We start from the raw sequence: 22,135 nt of genomic DNA, 5'->3' as shown, positions 1-22,135 counted from the left end.
ACAGATGATTGGGTTTCTGCGTGAGAAGGAAAATACTTAGTAGCAGAGGCCAGTAAGTTAAAAAGGAGACATAAAGGGAAGAGAAAGAAGGGAGGAGGGTACCTAATAGGTTGATATTGTATATATGTAAGTACAATGATTGAGATGGGGAGGTAATATGATAGAGAATGGAATTCCAAAGGGAAAATGGGGGAGGAGAGAGGGAATTACCAAGCGATATTTTTTTATAATCATGGAAAATGCTAATGAAAATTAAAAAAAAAAAAGAAAGAAAAGAAAATCAGTGAGTTGGAGAGTGCTGAGAATGGAACTCTAGTCAGTAACGAAACAGTAAGAGTAAAGACATGACATGGAAACAGTAGAGATGTTGATGGGATGATCATCAGTTAAATATCATTTAATGTTGCACTTACGCTGGAAGGAGGTATAAGAAGGATACTGCTGAACACTCCCTGCTCTTCTCTCCAGTCCCCCAGTCCTGCTGTTGCCAGAATGCTGACTTTCACGGGTAGATAGGTAGATTTAACTAGAAGTTGCCTTGGACTAATGGGAGCCACTGGTGAGATACTGGTGGGTGGTAGGTTCCTTCTCTCCTTTTGTGGTTTGGCAAAGCTAAATTTAACTAAGTTTACCACTTCTCTCCAGTAAGGTCTTTTACTTGGCACCAGTTTCATTCCTTCTTCTTATCTCTCTTACTGACAAAGGATAGAATTAAAAAAAAAAAAAAATAGCCTTAGGGTATTGCTGTTCCCTGGGTCCTCATAGTCTTTTTTTTTTTTTTCTTTTCTCTTTTAAGAGAGAGAGAGACAGAGAGAGAATTGGCATGTCAAGGCCTCAGCCACGGAAATTGAACTCCAGACACTTGTGCCACCTAGTGTGCATAAATGACCTGGCACTTGCCACACCTTTGTGCATATGGCTTATGTGGGATCTGCAGTCTCACATGGTTCCTTAGATTTCACAGGCAAGTGCCTTAAGTGATAAGCCATCTCTCCAGCCCCTCATAGTCTTTTTGATGTGGTCAGTCTTTTACACTGTCCAATCCTCTCTCATCGTTCTTTTATTTGTTTCTTTATATTTTTATCCTTTTGAGTTTTTTTTCCTGCTATAAGGCTAAGGCCCAGAAAATATTGTAGACTTTGTGCTATAACTGACAGGAAGCTATCTCAGTGTGAGCACAAAAACAAGTTTACCTCAACATTCTGTACTTTTCTTCTGATAACAGGAGAACAGGGAAGGATGGACTTCAGAGATAAAATATTTGCTTCAGAAAAATTGGGAGATTTAATATAAATCATGTAGAAGCACTGATTATGTGATCAAATATAATAATTATGTAGCATAAATGACAGAGTCAAAGCTGGTCTAGGGATTTAGTGCCTTAGTATTGCCTAGTACCATGAAGATAACAAAGGAAAGGAAGGGCTCACATGTGAGGGCCAGAATTTCATCTAAAGATGACTGGGTTACCAATCACGATTATAACAGAACAGATACCGATAAAACTGTTTTTACTGATAATTCTCATGCATGTAAAGGATAATCTTTGATCATATAATGGGGTGTTAGGGGTTCAGGAAATTCCCTGAACCCCAAACCCTAGGTTCATGTCTAACTTTAAACAAAAAATTGAATAAAATCAGACTGAAAAGGATGATTATTAAATTATTACATTTATTGAGGGAAGTACAGTTAGGGAAGCAGAGAACCAAGGAAAGACACTCACGTGGCTTGAGAGCCCACTTAAAGGGTCAGGAGAAACCATGGAAAGGACGGAAAGAGTTGAAAGGGCTCCTGCCAAGTGGACAAAGAGCCCATGTGGAAAGTAAGTGCTAGGGGAACTCCCGCCACTCAGCTGGCTAGGCCTGGGCTGAGCCGAGCAGAAACACACCAGGTTCCCAAGTGGTCAGGTATCTCAGAGAGCATACCCTCTCCTTGCAAATATATTTATAACCTTATAGTGGTGGGCCCTACCTTCTGGCTCAGGTGAGCCACGGGGATAGCTGACAGGTTAGGGGTAGGGATTGTCTTTGGAAGAGGCTAGCTAAGTTCTGGGGTCAAAGCTTGACCAGTCATGATGTTAGGAATAGATTTAAATCCTAGGAAAGACCTCCCTCCCAGGAGGGTCCCAGGTTGGTTTTCAAAAACGCAGATCTTTAGGCGAGAGATGAGACTTCAGATCATCCTTTGACCTCTAGTAAGTGTAGACTGTAAGGATAACCTGTCTGTTTTTTACTTCTAGGAGCTTAGTCACTATGACTGCCTAAAATAACTGTGTGACTTCTGCTCAGTCATAATCTATAACAGAAGGCTGCTGGGTCTAACATTGTGCAGGTCATGTGCAAGTAATAGTTTGTTGAACTTTTAGTAAAACAGAAGCAAGAACTTTACTGAGGAAAGTGAGAGAGAATATGAATGACTTAAAATACACAAAGATTCCAGCACTTGAGAAGCTGAGGCAAGAAGTCTGTTGCATTTTAAGGCAGCTGAGGCTAATGAGTTCAAGGCTGGGTTTAGGCTATATAGCAAGAAACTGTCTCCAAAACAAAAAGTATTTATCTTAAAGGCCAAGAAAGTAAGAAGTTACATGAAAAGTTAGAAAGATGGAATTATTTAGACTGTCATTGCAGAAATGTCAAATCATCAGGGTAGGCTACTACAGTTCTAATTAGGAGCTGAAACATCACTTTGTTTTGACACTTTTCTCACAGACTTGTCATTAGTAACAATAATATGTAACTTGTCTACACTGAACAATTTTTAATTAGCTTTTCATTTATAAAAGTTCACACAATGTATACAGTAAATACTGAATTTCAATTTTAAAAGTAAGAAATTGTATTGAATTTCACTGCAATTTAATATACCAATACAAGTTTCAAAAAGTCAGAACAAAATGTGGAAATGACTTTGCTACTGTTTCTAAGAAAAATCACATATTTCTAGATAAATCTTTTTTTTTAAATTATTTATTTATTTATTTATTTGAGAGTGACAGACACAGAGAAAAAGGCAGATAGAGAGAACGGGGGCGCCAGGACTTCCAGCCTTTGCAAACGAACTCCAGACGCGTGCGCCCCCTTGTGCATCTGGCTAACGTGGGACCTGGGGAACCGAGCCTCGAACCGGGGTCCTTAGGCTTCACAGGCAAGCGCTTAACCGCTAAGCCATCTCTCCAGCCCCTAGATAAATCTTTGTTCATGGAGAAAGTAAATCAATATTTCAGTAACTAAAGTAAGGGAGATCCTATCAAACAAAGAAGTAGCCACAATATCAAAGTACTCAAGGCATGGTACTACCTTCTGTAGCTTAAAAGTTCTGAAAAGATTCACAGGCTAAAGCATAAAGGTCACTCAGTTTACATGTTATTGGAAATTGGTGAAATTTTTAGGTGGTTGTATCCTAATTGGAGGAAGTTAGATAGACCACTGGGAACAAGTTCTTGAAGGGAATATTTGGACTTGGTCCCCTTCTTGTCACTGTGTCTTTGCTTCCTGGCCACCACAACATAAACAATTTCCTCCATGGCATACTCCCCACCATGATGTTCATTTGACCTAAGTCAGAAAGGTAACAGGGTCAAGTGACCATAGTCTGAAACTGTGAGTCAGAAATGAACCTTCCCTCCTTATAAGTTGGATTTTATGAGATATTTTGTTATAGTAGCAGGAAGCTGACTAACCCTTGAGGCTATAATATAAACCTTTTCTGATTTTTCAAGACTTAAAAATTATAAAACAAGAAATGGCACTTCTAATAATATCCATAGGATTGAAAATATGTACACACTTTAAGAGTATTACCTTTTGATGTAAACCTAACTGGCACATGTCTTCCCTGGATATGCAGGGTGCCCCATCAGCTTTCCTTGAAGGCAGGCAAATGAGCAAATCCCAAGAGTTCAGATCACCTGATGGAAAAGAGCAATAAACACTCATTTCCTGACATAATAAATGTAAGTATTCAAATCCTAAAACACAAATAACAATGCATATAGGATAATGCCAATATTCAGAATAACTAAAGTTCCATGTTTTCAAATTTAGCAAGCTGAACATTTAATATTCAGCAATGTATTTTGGGAAAAAAATATAGGTATCTGAAGACAAATTATAAGATTTCTTTGACAGATTAAAGTTAGAATATTTCATGTTACAAATTTGGTAAATTACTGTTTTATTTGGAAACTAGAAAGATTTTAAAGTGTGTAAAAATAGGAAAGTTGTGGAATATCATAATAATAGCAAGATGAAATGTCAAATATTTTGTTCTGAGCTTGTATATATATGTCTCCATTCATTTAAAAAATTAATATTATTTATTTGAGAGAAAGAGAGAGAGAGAGAAAGAGGCAGATAGAGAATGAGCACACCAGGGCCTTTATCCGATACTACAAACAAATTCCAGACACATGCAACACTTTGTACATCTGGCTTATGTGGGTACTAGGGAATCAAACATAGGTCCTTTGTCTTCATAGGTAAGTGCCTTAACCACTAAGCCATCTCCCTCCCTCTCTCTCTCTCTCTCCATATACATATGTATATACATCAAGTGTACTTTTACAAGACTTCCTACAGTAAAAGTTATGTTAAGCAGAAAGGAAAGTTCAATGAAAATTACCAAGAAAGATTCATGTAAAAGGAATTTGTGACCTCACTATAGTCGGCAGAGTTTAGTGCGAAATACAGACTATGCCATGAACATGAGTACCTCCAGCTTTCGCCAAGGAGCAACCCTATGCCAATAAATTACCATCACCAAAAAATTCATGGTTATCACTTGCCAACTCAGAAGAGTCCACTCTTGCATAATACCCCAACATTTTAAATTAACACTTACAAGTTTACAGGTATATGTACAGGTTATTTTCATATTCTTTTTGGTTTATGGACATATATATGTATATCAGTATGAAATACATGAAATTGGTGACTTAAAAAAATATTTATTGAATGGATAATCCCCAGTAGAATAGTAAATACATTACCTCATGGGAAAAAAAAAATAGAAGGAATGTATTTCAATTCTTAATGTTGGATTGGCTCATAGCTGCTCAGTGGAAAGGAACCCATATCTGGAACTGGCAAACAAGTCAGAATCATACTTTGATAATGAGTTTGCTTTCCAATATCAAGTTCCCACTGATCTCAGGCTACAAAAGGGTCTATACCCATTAAATTCCCTTTAAACTAATAATGGTGATTCTAGTTAACCTGTGCTGACTTCACTCTCCATTGGAGAATCTGCTTCTCTTTTTCAGAGGGAAGCGGGTCCTGAGGAAAGAAATCACCCATCACACTAAGAGCCCATCACTTAAGGAGATTTAAAACACACCCAACATAGCTCAGGGAATTTCACAGAAGAGGAGGCAGAAAGATTATTAGAATCACAAGTTGGAACATTATGCACAGAAACATTCCCTCTACCCATAACTGAAGGCTGCCCCACAATGCATGACCCACAGTCCCCATGGGGATGCCCTGCATCCCCAGTGAAGAAGGCCTCTTTGGAGGGGGGCAGGGATGAGGGAAAGGTACCAACATGTGCTGTTTACATACTGAGTATGTACATTACAAAAAAAAAAAAAAAGAAGGAATGCATTTCAATTCTTAATGTTGCAATTAATATCAAAAGAGTTACAGTAAAAATAACTAAACTGTGGGCTAGGCAGATGGCTCAGCAGCTAAAGGCACTTGCTTGCCCATCTATCTCTCTTGCCCATCTATCTCTCTTCTCACAAATGAGTAAATAAAAATATTCAACCAAAAATTGCCAAGGTGGTGAGAGGGAGCAACACAATAAAGAACTGGTATTTCGTGGAACATTTTCTCCATTTGTACAGAAATTTAACTTAGAAATTTTTTTTCTATACACATTGCCTCCCTGTTGATCAGTCCTGGTGAGAAAAGTGCTCCTCTTGTAAGTAATTTTTTTACACCACACTCCCCTGCTAATCTCCTTAGTTACCCACAGTGGCTTCTAATATGCTTAGGACACAACCGTGTTTTCCAAATCCCTCTCTTTTTTCATTTTTCTTGGAAAACTTCTCATTTGAGAGGCAGAACACTCCCAAAGAAAGGCTGCACTGCTGAAAGGACTAACGGGAGAGGAGTATATAATTAGGAGCGAACTGTCACTCTTTACCAACCAAGAACCTTACAATTTGACAAGTCAGTGCAGCCCATGTCCTGTTTTTAATTGTTCTCTTACTAGAAGCGAATTTTTTCTAGCAAACAAAGACCCAGACAAGTTCTTTCCTAGGGTTCTGCTGTTCACATGGCAGATCTCAAGATACCAGAAGACAGCGTGGCAGTCCAAAGAGGCAAGGAGAAGCAGGGCAGAGGACCTGGGGCCAGTGAAAATCACATCTAAGACAGAACAATCAAGCCTTAGGCTGGGAGATCTCAGCTGCTCCATACACTCTCACTGTGAAGACAAACTCAGACCAATTCCTACAGCAAAAAAACAAATAGAGCAGGAGGAATCTGATCTTTATCTTAAACAAAGAGCCTGCTTTGCCAGCCAGAATCTTGATTTGGATTCAAAAGGAAATTCAATAAGTATTTATATTCCATATCATTTCTAGTTCAGGAAATACTGAACCCCTAAGAGAAAACCTCCTGTCATAAGATTCCCATCTAAATATTTCAAGAAGATAAGGATATGCAAAGAGACAGGGACTTCAAATTAAGGGCTGCATTTTTTGGCTCTTAAAAACACAATACATGTTGTATTCCTCAAGGCACACCTCCCTTCACTATGGAAGGCACACACACAAACTTGTTTTTAGGGTTGATAGAAGTATATAGATATGCATAGTTCAGATACGTTTATCTCTAAATGTTTAAAACTGGAAGACACTTAAATAATTCAAAGCAGTCAATCTATTAAAAATCTCCAGGGCCAGGGAGAGGGCTCAGCAGGTAAGAGCATTTGCTGCTTTAGCATGAGGGCCTGAGACCACCTAGGTTCAAGTACCACGTATGTGCCTGAGGCTGACTGAAATAGAAGCTCCAGGTTGAGGGAGAGAACCCATCTCAAAGAAATACAAGGAAGAGCTGTAGAGAACACCCGAAGTTCTCCTCCGGCCTCTTCATGCTCACCCATGGGCATCTGCACACAGGTTTGTGTACATCACACCATACCACAATACCCCACCCACACACATACAAAGAATTACCAGTGGACCGACTATTGGTCTAGAAATATGAAAGAAAATAGAAAGAAAAAGAGCAGGCAATGAGTGCCCTCAGCAAGGTATCCAAGGGGTCCAACACATGAAAAAGAATTTAAGATCACTTATAAAACATCACACAGTTTCTCTGCATTCATAAGGTGGCCCCCCTCCTTCAAAGTATTGTATTAATATTTAAGTTAAAAATTAATAATTTAGAATAGCCCATAGCCCTTAAATTTCCTGTTAAAATAAAGTGAGATATAACAGAAATTTCAAGAGATGTCTTCATATACTTCTTCCATAAATTTTGCTACCACTGTGATGGTGCAAAATGCCTGCTGATTATTTCCACCTAAGACCCCCATCCCACTCATAAAATTCTATCTCAGACTCCCAAACCTCAATTTACAGGTTAAATATTTGGTAAATCTTTTCAGTTTCTCTCAGTTTTTTTTTTTTTTTTCCTAGCATAGAAAAAAGGAGAATTCTGTGGGATATACTGTGCTCTTTAGAATCCTACAAGGGTCTGATGTGCAAAGCCACAATGACTCAATAACTTTGAGTAGTAGTAAATAAGAACATGCATAGCTATGAATTCTAGATTGTTGATGGTATGCCTCATTTTGTCCCATACTTTTTGTGAACATTTCTCTCTCACATAGCACTCTACTGGCTATGATGACTCTATTCTGAGAGGCACAGAATAAAGGGATAGTTTCCATAGGGTTATCCATCTAGTTAATGAATATGGGAAGTTTAGGTCTAAAGGACAGATACTGGGCAATATTATCCCCTCAAAACACAAGGGGGTAACTGAGAAATGTGGCTTTTGATGTCTTGCATATATTAATTCATGTAGCACTTCCAATAACCATGTGTGGTAGAGACAAGGATTACACATACTTTATAAATGAAACTTAGACGCACACATGGATTATCAACGTTAGAATGTTTATTTTATTTTTTAAGTAGGCATGCAGTGATTTAAATATCATCCATTCTGGCATTTTCAAAACCACTTTGTTTTAGCAGCTTTGATTTTTTTTTTTTTTCAATTACCTAGTGTAGTGGTTTGATTCAGGTGTCCCCCATCAGCTTAGGTGTTCTGAATGCTAGGTTCCCAGTTGATGGAGATTTGGGAATTAATGCCTCCTGGAGGCAGTGTATTGTTGGGTGTAGGCTTATGGGTATTACAGCCAGTTGTCCACCAGATGTTGGCCAGAAAGTGATGTCCACCTTCTGCTCATGCTATCATTCTCCCTGCCATCATGGAGCTTCCCCTTGAGTCTGTAAGCTAAAATACACCTTCCCGCCGCCCCCCCCCCCCCACAAGCAACTCTTAGTCGGACGTTTTTCACCAGCAATGTGAACCTGGCTGCAACACCTACAATGTCCATTATCCTTTGGGAACTCAGAGGGAAGAATAATTATAGCAGATGTAACTCAGGTATTCCTAGATCCTACACAGAAACACCACCTCATGGCTATTAGCAATACTGCTAGTAATTGAAGCATGTTAAATCTTTTTATGTAAAAAAATAATTGGACATGTACTCAGACAATGTAAATATTAACCTAACTTGCATCTACATGCATAAATAAATCTCTAGTTTTCCTTAGGCCATTTTTATTCATCTGAGAGAGAGGAAGAGGGAGATCTAGAGAGAGAATGGGCACAGCAGGGCTTTCAGCTGCTGCAGAGGAACTACAGATGCATGCTCCACCTTGTGCATTTCATTTATGTAGGTTCTGGGGAATCAAACCTGTGTCCTTTGGCTTTGCAGGCAAGTGCTTTAACCGCTAAGCCATCTCTCCAGCCCTCCTTGGGCCTTTTAAAGTGGCTAGTCTTATTTCTTTTCCTCTCACAAAGAAGGCAGAGCTCCTTGATCAGACTAGCCAAAGTCTTAGAGGTCAGAAGGGGCAGTACTAGAGAAAAGAGGATGTAGACTGTCCATTCTCCATCCCCAAATTAGAAAACCATGAATGCTCTACAGGCATGTCCTTCTAAAACTACGAAACGAACCATTCATAGCACCAGTCATCATCATGCCATTGTGGCTTTGCTCTGGACATTTGATGGCATCATACACAATTTTAATGGGAGACATGGAAGCCCAGAACTGATACACTGTATCTAAAATTTCACTGAATATATTTTTTCCCTTCTCTAAGTGTTTTCACAAAGCACTTAACATCTCAGTTTTCAAAGTAAGATTTATTTTTTTAAGGTTTTGTTCTTAATTATGTATTTTAAATCAGGCTTCCGCCCTAAGGAGTAAAGCTGCCTTTAGCTGGAATTTCCAGTCTCCCACAGGCAGACTGCTATGGAAAGCAAACAATTGTTTCCTGACTCACAAATCACCTCCTTGGTTGATAGAGCCTGCAGGATCAGTAATTTGATCATCTCCTTCATTGATAGAGCCTGCAGGATCAGTAATTTGATCCAACCGACAGATAACTCAGAGATAGCAGCTCTCAGATTAGTACAGTTCATATAAAGGCTGTTTATTCTCAAGGAGTGAACACTTCACACACTGTAAAAATTATCTAAGAATATTAAAGCTATTCTTGTTTTATTTTTCTTCATAGCATTTACTACCTTCTTTCATATTGTATTTGTTTATTATTTGTCTTCTCCCATTTGTTAGAGTTTGTGTGTGTGTGTGTGTGTGTGTGTGTGTGTGTGTGTGTGTGTGTTTGCTTGTATGGATGTGTGTGTAATATGCTGTGTGGTGTGTGCATGTGTGTGAGCCACTGCAGTACCCTAGGGCTCCCCTGCCACGGGCTGGGCTCTCTTGCAGAACCAGAGTGGACCTCGAGTGTCCTCGTCCATGTATGCCTCCACTCCTTCTTACCTGAGCCAGTCTCTTACTGATCCTGGAGCTTTGCTGCTTTTTTGGAAGCTTCAGCAATGCTCCTGTCCCTGCTCTCCCCACCTGACAGAACAAAGGATACAAACGCTCATGGTGAGGCCCACCTGTTCTCAAGGTTCCTGGGGATCCAACTCAAGTGGCCTTTCAGGCCAGAAGTGCGCTTAGACACTGAACCATCTCTCCAAGCCTGGCTTGGCTTGCTTTTCTAAAACAACATTTGTATTTATTTATTTATTTATTTATTTATTTATTTATTTATTTATTTATTTATTTATTTGACATAGAAAGAGGGAGAGTGAGAGAATAGGTATGCCATGGCGTCCAGTCACTGCAAACTAACTCCAGATGCATGTGCCCCTTGTGTAGCTGGCTAAAATGAGGAATCGAACCTGGACCCTTTGGCTTTGCAGATTTGGTTTTCAAAGACAAGTTTTCATGATATAGTTCTGACTGGCTTTAAACTCTATTTTTTTGGCCACAGCTTCCTGAATTCTGAGATTATAGGTATGTCACCCACCCCTCCCAGCTTTTTCTCCCCATGGATTTGAGTGTGAACTCCATGAGAGAAGAGGAACCATGTCTGTTTTGTTCCTTCTTAAAATCTCAGTGTCTACAACAGCAAATGGATATAACAAACATTTGCAATGTCTTTGTTAAATACATAATTAAACAAATCATTTAATATGAACAGCAGACACATATTTAGAACTCAATCAAAATCCAGTCTACTCTCCAGTATGTCAAAAAATAAGGAGGAAGAGGAGAAAAAGAAAGAGGAGGGAAGGGAGTAAGGAGATAGCTAGTCTTTTGAAATGTCATAGAAATAAAAATGAAAAAATACTGACAAAAACACCAATCTAGCCTGGAGAAATGGCTTAGAGCTGTTGGCCTGCAAAGCCAAAGGACCCAGATTCGAATCCCCAGGACCCATTTGAGAAAATGCACAAGGTGACCAATGTGTCTGGAGTTCATTTGCAGCAGCTGGAGGCCCTGGTGTACCCATTTTCTCTGTCTCTCTCTCAAATAAGTAAATAAAAATTTTTTAAAAATTTAAAATCAATCTTCATTATAAGACATTAAGATATATTTTGGTTCTTGGCTTATATAAGGGAGAAGTAAACAAAGAAAAACAAAGAAGTAAACAAAGGAAAAATAAAGTTAACCATCCATTGGGTTTAAATAAATTATATAAAAAAAAAACAAATCAGTAACTTTCACGTGCTTCCCATGTAAGACTTTTCTACAGGTGCTTGTAGTTTTGGTTGAGCTGGAACTCATTTACAAGATAAGGCTTGGAAATCAATTTACCCATAGGCTTCCAGGATACATTGCTACCAAAGCCAAACCTGATTTACTTATTCAATCATAAGCTATATAATACTCCATTAAAGATACAGATAGAACATTGTATAAACATTTGTTTTCCTTTAAGGATAAAAGGGTAAAGATGCTTAATTTGTTGTCCCCCCCCCCCTTGTTTTCAGGTCTTTGGTTTGGAGTTTCCTTTCTTTATTTTTCTTTGCTGTGTGCTATAAAGCAAATTCAGCATATTATACATACTAGGAAAGCACTCTTACCACTTAATTGTATCCAGGACAAGATTTAAATTTTAAATAATTCACAATCTTTCTTTAAAATATGGAATAATATTTCATGCTTCTATCTGTATTACCCTTATTTTCACAGCTAAATTATAAAACTCTTGCTAAATAAGCTTCTTATTTTTTTCTACATCCATCCTTTACCATGACCAGTAGATGATGAGCACTTCTTGATGATAATTTAGGGTCTATACTTGATTTCACCACAATAGTGCTTGGATTTAAATTGGCCATCGTGAACTTTCATATCTTCCTTAAATCTCTGTAGATAAAATTATCTGTGCTGTACACTTAATGTGACTGATCTACAGAACAGCAACATGGTGCCCATAATTAACTTTATTCATGGCTCTTCTTTAAAAAGACATTCACCTTATTATTTCTAACACTCATTTCATAGATAAATGTTTTTAGATTGACAACTAACTTTAAGGGAGCCTATGACGGAAGCCCGAGATCCTCAGTGAATCATTCAGCACGACCACAACATTTAATTAAGTCTGATTCTTGACCTCGAGAGTCTGGCCACAAGTGTTAGTTCTGACTGTATATCCTTTCAGGGCTGATTATGGAAACTTACAACAGAGAAACTTGTAATCATTCCCTCCCAGTGCCCCAAACCATACCAGGCTGTCTTCTACACTGTAAGAGGCTGTGCAGAACATTCCAAATGTCTCTGTGAAGATGTTTGAGCTCATGGAATTTTCTCATCTACCTTAAGCTCAGGAAATCAACATCATTGCAAAATTTTGCAAAGTAGGAGTTTTTTAATCTAAAGAAATTTACCATTAAGAATAGGGAGCCGGGCGTGGTGGCGCACGCCTTTAATCCCAGCACTCGGGAGGCAGAGGTAGGAGGATCGCCATGAGTTCGAGGCCACCCTGAGACTACAGAGTTAATTCCAGGTCAGCCTGGACCAGAGTGAGACCCTACCTCGCAAACCAAAAAAAAAAAAAAAAAAAAAGAATAGGGAAAGAAAAAAAAAACCTAGATAAATAAATTTAAAAAAAGAAAAGAATATGGAAAGAGAGCCAGGTGTGGAGACACACACCTTTAATCCCAGTACTTGAGAGACAGAGGAAGGAGGGTCGCCATGAGTTCAAGGCCACACTGATACAGGTCAGCCTAAGCTACAGTGAGACCTCTTACCTCAAAAAACAAACAACAACAAAAATAATATGAAAGGAAATAGATGTCTTTACTCCCATGAATAAGCTCCTTAAGAAATGTTTGTATTAGAATGCTTGTTACAATTCTCCCCATAAGGGTTTTCAATGGTGTTTAAGTTTATTTTGCCATTTATTTAATCTCTTTGAGGTGTAACTAATGGCATGTGTGAATATGTAAACTTTCATTGCTTTTAAGACAATTTTATGGGGCTGGAGATTGCTCAGTGGTTAAAAGCACTTGCTGTGGAAGCCTAATGACCAGAGTTTACATTCCCTAACCCGCAAAAAGTTGGACCCAGTTGTGCATGTATCTATAATCCCAATGCACCCACCACAAGGGGAAGTGGTGTCAGAAGATTCCACAGTTTTATGGGCCCTGATATCCACAGCAGCAAACAGCTCTACATGTGTTCTGTGACATACATGCATCCATACATTCAATCACATCACACATGTATACCTACTATTATTTGTCCAGGAGAAAACTCTCATTGATTCATTTTAGCAAATTTTTAAATGGTTAAAATGCTTGTCAACTTTAAAACCTTGGCATAAATTAATATTGCAACAATTTGGATAAGAAAATTATAAATATCTCCTGCCAAGATAGTGGTTTCTAATACCATTCTCCAAAGTTCTTGAGAAAATGACTCATCCAATGGCTGGAGCAGAAATATATAAGAGGAGCCTAGGACACTTTAGGGCTAGAAAAAGTTTGTTTTGTTTTGCAAGGCTCAAACACACACACACACACACACACACACACACACACACACACACACCAAATAAGCAAATAATAAAAAGTAGTGATGAACCTTCAATGCAATAATGGCACATATGTTATAAAGATAGTCAAGCTTTCTGATGGGTATGAGGCCTACTCACTAGGAGGATGGGGTGGTTTTAATGGATGTCCCCAAACAGATTCAGGAGTTTTATTCAAGCTTGTAACTTGGTGTCACTGTGGGTGGATCCTAGGGTCCAACACGTAAGGTGTGGGGTCAGATCTGGAATTCCAGTCTAATGATATGCAGAGTGCTTGAGCTCTGCCTAGGGTTCCTAGAGTATGCTTCACTGTGCTGGTGGTGTTGCTTTTTCTCTCTGTGTGGATCTATGTAAGGGGGCCAGCTACTTCTGTCATTATGTAAGTTCTCCTAGAACTCCAAGCTTCAAATTAGTCCTATTTCTCCCATAAGCTATATCTTGTTTAGAGGTTCATCCCAGCAACATGAAACTGACTGCAACAGAGGGAATTCATGTCTGGTCCTGAGACCAAGTTAGAAACCAATAGCTTGGAAGGTCATAGACCCTAGAAGGAAGCTTCCACAGTTATCTACCCATCAAAAATGCTTCTAGAGGGCTGGAGAGATGGCTTAGCGGTAAAGCGCTTTCCTGTGAAGCCTAAGGACCCCGGTTTGAGGCTTGGTTCCCCAGGTCCCACGTTAGCCAGATGCACAAGGGGGCGCACGCATCTGGAGTTCGTTTGCAGAGGCTGGAAGCCCTGGTGCACCCATTCTCTCTCTCTCCCTCTATCTGTCTTTCTCTCTGTGTCTGTCGCTCTCAAATAAATAAATAAAAAATTTAAAAAAAAAAATGCTTCTAGAGCTGAACAGATGGCTTAGCAGTTAAGGTATGAAGCCGAAGGACTCATGTTCAACTCTCCATGTCTCATGTAAGCCAGATGCACAGTGATACAAGCATGGAAGGTCGTACATGTGTATAAGGGGGTACGTGCATCTGGAATTTCACTGAAGTGGCTGGATGCCCTAGTTTACCAATTGTCTCTTTCTCTCACACACACATTAAAAAAAAGAAAGAAAGAAAAATCCATTCTCTTGGGCCTGCCTCAAAAGAAAAAAAAAAAAGTCTTCCTCTAAATGTATTTATTTTATCCCCTTTGACAGTGATGATATCATTTTTGGTTAGAGAACCTTCTTTTAACAAATGGCAGCAAATACCAGGGGGATCAAAACCTATCAAAATGACAAGAAGAGAAATCTCATTACCTAGCACGAGATGTGTCATTGTCACATCTGCCAGGGCCCAAGAAACATTATGGAGGAAGTGATGGATTAAATATGAGTGCTGCTCTTAGAAAGAACCTCCCTGGGGAAATGACTGCAGATATACTCCATATAGTTCAAAAATATCAGACAAATTCTACTGAAGGGATGTCAAAACAGCTGATTGCTCTAAAAAAAAGTCAATGTCATCAATAAATGAGGAAAGAATAAGGAAGTGTGACCACCAAGATGAGTTTGAAAAAAATGTGATGAGGAAATAAAAAGTGATGTCCTGAATATGTTCTTGGCATAAAAAAGGGACATCATATGAAAACTAAGAAAAGAAAGCAATAACTACAATTTTTAAAGCCTGTATCACAAAATCTGCAGAAGAAATAAAATGACTGTTGTATAGCTGTCACTAGACATAACCTTCCACAAACTAATTATGTGTCTCACCAAGAATCTGATACTAGAAAAGTGGTATTGCAAAACCAATCAGCACCTCAGTGAAGAAATTGAAAATTACTTTCTATACAAGATGCATTTACCCACAAATAAAAGTTCTAGTGGCATTTAGAAGACTGAAAGAAAAACCTATAGTGTGGATTTAAAGACCTTTTCTTAATGAACACCTGCTCCTTAGTTTAATATATTTATGTACATGTATTGATATTTCCCTTTATATGTTTAAAATCCTTTGCTAATTTTCTTTACATCAACTGTTTTAGCTATTAAATTCATGTTCCTTACCTTCTTCATGATTCAGTGTTTCTGTTCACTTTCTAGAACATATGTTTTGCTGAACACATGCAACTCTCAACTCTTTATTGAGCATCTCCTACCAAGAAAGAAAGAGAGAAAGTGGGAGGAAGGAAGGAAAGAAAGAAAGAAATCCTGCCCTTCTTTCATTGCTTTTAGCATCAAAGGTATAGTCATTGTCTCCAACTCAGAAGCACAAAGTCATATTTAACTTGTACTTTTCTTTCATTCTCACATCCCACTCATGTCAAATCTCCTCCATTCTAAATTAAAGTTTCCTAAATATATTCTGTCTTTTTCAAATCCTACTCTAATTCTAAATCTAAGATCCACCATCTCTACAAAGTCTCCTAATGAAATTCTCTGTAAATAATTACTTTTCCTTCTGTAAAATCTTCCTCCTCACTGCCAGAAGTGTCTTCCTAAAAAGCAGATCTTATCATTGCCAGAACAATACGGAGCAAATCACTTAGAAAAACAGCTAGAGCCCTGCTTCACCCAGTGTTCTAGTATTATTTCCAAAAACTCCTTCCTTTCCCACATACCTCTTCCTTTTCAACCACACCTGTAGTTCTCCCCTGAAGTGCTGAGCATTTATATACTCATGTGCCTGAACATTCAGTTCATGTTGCTGAATAATCGTGCCTCCAATGTTTAAGAAAGATTTCTTTCTTTCATCTACCTATCAATCATCCATTTATTTATTGATGAGTCACACTATGTAGCCTAGGCTGGCCTTGAGTTTGTGATCCTCCTGTCACATTCTCTTAGGTACTGGAATTACAGGAATTCACCACCATACTTGGACTAAGAAATCATTCTTATAGCCAACTATTTTATTTGTGACACCCCCTGAGAGCTGCACATTCAAAATGGATTGGTAACTTCCTTTTATAAAATTTATGTATTTGAGAGAGGGAGTTCAGAGGCAGAAAGAGAAAATGGGAGTGCTAGAGCCTCTAGCCACTGAAAATAAACTGCAGACACATACACCCCCTTGTGCATCTGGCTTACACGGGTCCTGCAGAATTGAACCAAAGTCCTTAGGCTTCACAGGCAAATGCATTAACCATTAAGCTATTTCCCCAGCACCCACTTCCTTTTTTATTCTTTCGGGCTATTTTATTTCTGACTTGCACACTGTGCACATTGTCAGTGATATTACTCTTAAGATTATATAGCCTTTGCTTCAGCACCTGGCCTCAGTCTGCTTCAGCTTCCTGCTGCGTGTAAGCTCAGGCTGATCCACCCACCCATATGTTAGCTCAGGACCACTGTGCCCATCTGTTTGCCTGCATGTTAGCTCAGGCCAGCTCCCCCAAGAGGCACCCCTTCCCTTGCCCATCGAGACCACAGGTCTACTCTCCCTGCCCATACACTGTGATCAGCAGACCACAGCACAAAAGAAATAACATGAAGAATCAAATGAAAATAAATCCAGTAAGGTCACCCAATCCTACAATGAATGTCTCTAATCAATATAAAGAAGAGACATTAGGATCAGAACACCAAAATGAAGCTATGAGCAATGCAACCCTGACCAAGATACTGGTAGAAAGTGCAGAAAAGCAACAAAGGACCAATAATCATGTGGATGTTGCCATCATTAGACTAGACCTAATAAATAAGAAAATGGGAGGAGTTCAAAGACAGTTAAGAGAAGGAGGGTGGGAAAAAAGAGGACCTCAAGAATCAGCTGGCAATGCTAAATGAAGATATAAAGAATTGCAAGAATGAATTCCAAGAAGCATCAAGAAAATCAGAAAATGATGTGAAAAGGGAGCTTGACAGAGGGATGGAAACTATACATAGAAAAGTAGTATAAAATGCAAACCTAGTTGAGCAAGTCCAAAACTATTTAGAAGCTCTCAAGAATAGAGTCAGCCATTTGGAGGATAGAAACTCTGATCTGGAAGACAAGACAGAAGAAACAGTTTGAGAATTCAAAAGTTTCGATAAGTTCAAAAATTTATGTGAACAGAATATGAGGGAATTGTGGGACACCCGTAAACATCCTAATATCTGGATCATGTGACTACTAGAGGAGAAAAAAATCAGGCCAAAGGCATGGATAAATTATTTAAAAAAATAATTGAAGAAAACTTTCTCACTCTCTCCAAAGAAAGACCCATCAAGATGTGAGAAACTAACAGAACTCCAAACAGAATGGACAAAAGGAGAAACTTTCCAAGACATATTGTCATTAAGACTTTAAACATTGACACCAAAGAGAAAATCCTAAAATCAGCTAGGAAAAAACAGCACATCACTTTAAAAGGTAACCCCATCAAAATTACTTCAGACTTCTCAATGGAAACCCTGAAAGCCAGAAGGACCTGAAATGGAACACTGCAATGTTTAAGAACCTATGGCTTCCAACACAAACTATTTACCCAGCAAAAGTATCCCTCATAATAGATGGTGGGGAAAAAAAAAAAAAAAAACTTTCCATGACAAAACTCAGCTTTATAATTACCTGAACACAAAACCAAACCTACAGAGAGTATCTCAGGAAATTCTCCACACAGAAGAATCAAACAATCAACCTCAAATGCCTACAAGAAGCAGATCACAATAACCAAACTCAGAGAAGGCTCAAAAAACTTCAAAGTCCATGAAAACCCCAAATCACATATACCAACACAATATGGCAGGGATCAAATCAAACCTCACAGTAATTACCCTAAATACTAATGGCCTCATCAAGAGACACAAGCTAACAGGACAGATCACAAAATTAGACCCCTCAGTCTGTTGTCTTCAAGAAACCCACCTTACCACTAAAGACAGACACTTCCTCAGGGTCATAGGGTGGAAAAAATATTCCAAGCAAATGGGAATAAGAAACAAGCAAGCATAGCCATATTAATATTGGGTAAAATAGACTTCTAACCAAAAGTAATCAAAAAAGACTAGGAAGGCCACTTCCTAATTATCAAGGGAATGATCCATCAAGACTATATCACAATCATAATTTTTTTTAATTAAAAATTTTTACTAACATTTTCCATGATTATAAAATATATCCCATGGTAATTCCATCCCTCCCCACCCCCACACTTTCCCATTTGAAATTCACAATCATAAATTTTTATGCACCAAACATAGAGGCACCACAGTTCATAAAACAAAACCTACTTGACAATAAAACAGAAATAACCACCAACAAGATCATAGTTGGGGACTTCAATATACCATTATCAGTAACAGAGAGATCATCCAAACAGAAATTCAACAGGGAAGTGAGAGAGCTCAACAAAACCATAGATCACTTAAATCTAACAGACATCTACAGAACATTCCACCCCAAATCCACAAACTACACATTCTCCTCAGCAGCCCATGGAATATTCTCTAAAATAGATTGTATTCTAGGTCACAAATCCTGAATCCATATATTTAGGAGGATTGCTGATATCAGATCACAATGATATCAGATCACAATGCTACATTGCTAGAAGTTAACAACAAAAGACCCACCAAGAATCCAATCAGCACGTGCAAACTGAACAGCACACTTTTAAACGATAAAAGGATAATAGACAAAATAAAAAATGAAATGGCAAAATTTCTAGAAATGAATGATGAGAACACATCATACAAAAACTTATGGGATATAATGAAGGCAGTCCACAGGGGAAAATTCATAGCACTAAATGCCTTCATAACAAAGACAGAGAGATCCCAAATCAATAACCTAACCATCCACCTAAAGTCACTGGAAAAGCATGAAGAATCCAGCCCAAAAAGCTCTAGGTGGAAAGAAATAATTAAGATCAGAGCAGAAATTAATGAACTAGAAACTAAGAAAAATTAAGAAAATTGACAAAACAAAGAGCTGGTTCTTTGAAAAAATAAACAAGATTGGCAAACTCCTGACCAATTTGATTAAGCAAAAAAAAAAAAAAAGAGACAATTGAAATTAATAAAATTCAAAATGAAAAAGGAGAGATCACAATAGATATAACTGAAATTGGGAGAATCATCAGGACTTTTTCAAACACCTCTACTCCACAAAACTGGATAATGTGGAGGAAATGGATAAATTCCTGGACATACACCATCTACCAAAGCTAAACTCAGAGCAGATTAACCTCCTAAACAAATCTATCAGACTCATGAAGATTGAAAAAGCAATTTTGAAAACCTCCCCCAAAAGAAGAGTCCAGGACCAGATGGCTTCTCAGCTGAATTCTGTCAAATCTTCATGGAAGAACTCAAACCAATCTTCCTCAAACTGTGCCACACAAGAGGAGAACAGGGAAAGCTCCCCAACTCCTTCTATGAAGCTAGTATTACCTTGACTCCAAAACCAGGCAGAGATGGCACAAGAAAAGAAAACTACTGGCCTATTTCCCTGCTGAACTTAGATGCAAAGATCCTGAACAAAATCCTCGCAATCCAAATCCAACAGCACATCAAAAGCATTATCCACCTGGACCAAGTGGGATTCATCCCAGGAATTCAGGGGTGGTTCAACATATGGAAATCTGTCAGTGTAATACACCACATAAACAAAGTTAAACACAAAAACCACATGATCATTTCAATAGATGCAGAAAAGGCCATTGTCAAAATACAACAACACTTCATGATCAAAAATATGGAGAGAATTGGCATAGTTGGTTCATGTCTTAACATAATAAAGGCAATATGCAGAGCTCCTAAGGTCAAATAATACTTAATGGAGAGAGACTGGAGGAATTCCCATTGAGATCAAGAAGAAGACAGGGTTGTCCACTCTCACCTCTGCAATTCAATATAGCACTGGAAGTCCTAGCTCAAGCAATAAGACAGGAGAAAGGAAATAAAAGTGATACAATTTGGAAAGGAAGAAGTTAAGTTAGCTCTATTCACTGATGACATGATTCTATATGTAAGAAACCTGAGAGACTCTATCCCAAAACTCTTGAAGGTGATTAGCTCCTATAGCAAAGTATCAGGATACAAAATCAATGCATAAAAATAAGAAGCCTTTATATATGCAAATGACAAAGATACAGAGAAAGAAATAAGGGACATGGTCCCATTTTTAACAGCAACAACAACAAAAATACCTTAGAATAATGTTAACCAAGGAAGTGAAACATCTGTACAATGAAAACATAAAATCACTCAAAAAGAAATTGAGGAGGACATGAGAAAATGGAAAGACCTCTCATGCTCCTAAATTGGCAGAATTAACTTTGTGAAGATGGCAAACCTACCAAAGGTAATATACAGATTGAATAGGAGTATAGACCAATGGAATAGAACTGAGGACCCAGACTTTGGATCAAGCAACTACAGCTACTTGATATTTGACAAAGGCCCTAACAATAGGCTGGCAAAAAGATAGCATCTTCCACAAATGGTGCTGGACAAACTGGATAACCATATGCAGGAAACTGAAACTTGATCCACATATCTCAACATGCACAACACTCAAGTCCAAATGGAGCAAAGACCTCAATATAAGACTAGAAACTCGGGTACTACTGGAATAAAATATAGGAGGAATTTTCCATGATATAGGAATGGAAAAAGACTTTCTGAACAAAACCCCAGTAGTACAGGATCTTAAATAGTCACTCAACCAATGGGATCACATGAAGCTGAAGAGTTTCTTCACAGACAAGCATACAATAAGCAAAACCAATAGATTACCCACAGAGTGGGAGACTATATTTGCTTAATATTCATCTGACGTAGGCCTAATCTCTAGAATCTACAAAGAACTCAAAAGTATAACAATAAAAAGTCAAACAACCCACTCATAAAGTGGGGCAAAGAGCTGGACAGGCAGTTCACAGAGGAAGAAATACAAATGGCAAACACACATTTAAGAAAATGTTCATCATCCCTAATCATTAGGGAAATTACAAACAACTATGAGATTCCACTTTACCCCAATAAGGATAGCAAACATCAAAAAATCAAAAATAAATACTGGTGAAGATGTGGAGAAATAGGAACCCTCAGCCTCTATTGGTTGGAATGTAAGATGGTACAACTGCTTTAGAAAATAATATGGAGACTCCTAAAAAAGCTGACTATAGAGTTACCAACAGACCCAGTTATTCCCTTACTGGGCATTTACCATAAAACCTTCAAGCCTCAGCTCAGAGAGATTTGCTCAACCATGTTTATAGTGGCTCCATTCATAATAACTAAGAGCTGGAATTAACCCAGATGTCCATCACTAAAAGAATGGATAACTAAGATGTGGGATATCTACATAATGGAATTCTACACAGCAGTAAGAAAAAATGGCACAATGAAATTTGAAGAAAAATGGTTGAAGTTGGGAAAGATCATTCTCAGTGAACTTACCCAATCACAGAAAGATAATTGCTCCATAGTCTCACTCATCTACAGCACCTAACCTGAGTCTACCCAAGATGCCAACATACCCAGGAAGTATCTTGAGGACTAGACAATAGGGTGGGTGGGGAGGGAGGGTAGGGTAAGAGAGGAGGTGGGGGCACAAATGTAGACCCAATCGGCAATGGTACCATAAAATTTTACATCCTAAAAGGCAGACCAAATGGTTGAACCTTCACCAGGC

General features: G+C 38.4%; 1 protein-coding gene across 2 annotated transcripts in view; it reads right to left on the bottom strand.

The window, feature by feature from the left end:
- The window catches only part of Cped1 (cadherin like and PC-esterase domain containing 1), a 301,563-nt gene that overhangs the window by 228,653 nt on the left and 50,775 nt on the right, over nt 1-22,135 (bottom strand). For both annotated transcript variants that reach the window (XM_045160324.1, XM_045160323.1), the window contains one exon: nt 3,804-3,910. In XM_045160324.1, the coding sequence (XP_045016259.1) occupies nt 3,804-3,910 (107 nt within the window). The remainder of the gene's footprint in view (nt 1-3,803; nt 3,911-22,135) is intronic.

Source organism: Jaculus jaculus, chromosome 10 (genome assembly GCF_020740685.1).
Source record: "Jaculus jaculus isolate mJacJac1 chromosome 10, mJacJac1.mat.Y.cur, whole genome shotgun sequence".
NCBI classification, from domain to species: Eukaryota; Metazoa; Chordata; class Mammalia; order Rodentia; family Dipodidae; genus Jaculus; species Jaculus jaculus.
This window is presented reverse-complemented; position numbering and strand designations above follow the sequence as displayed.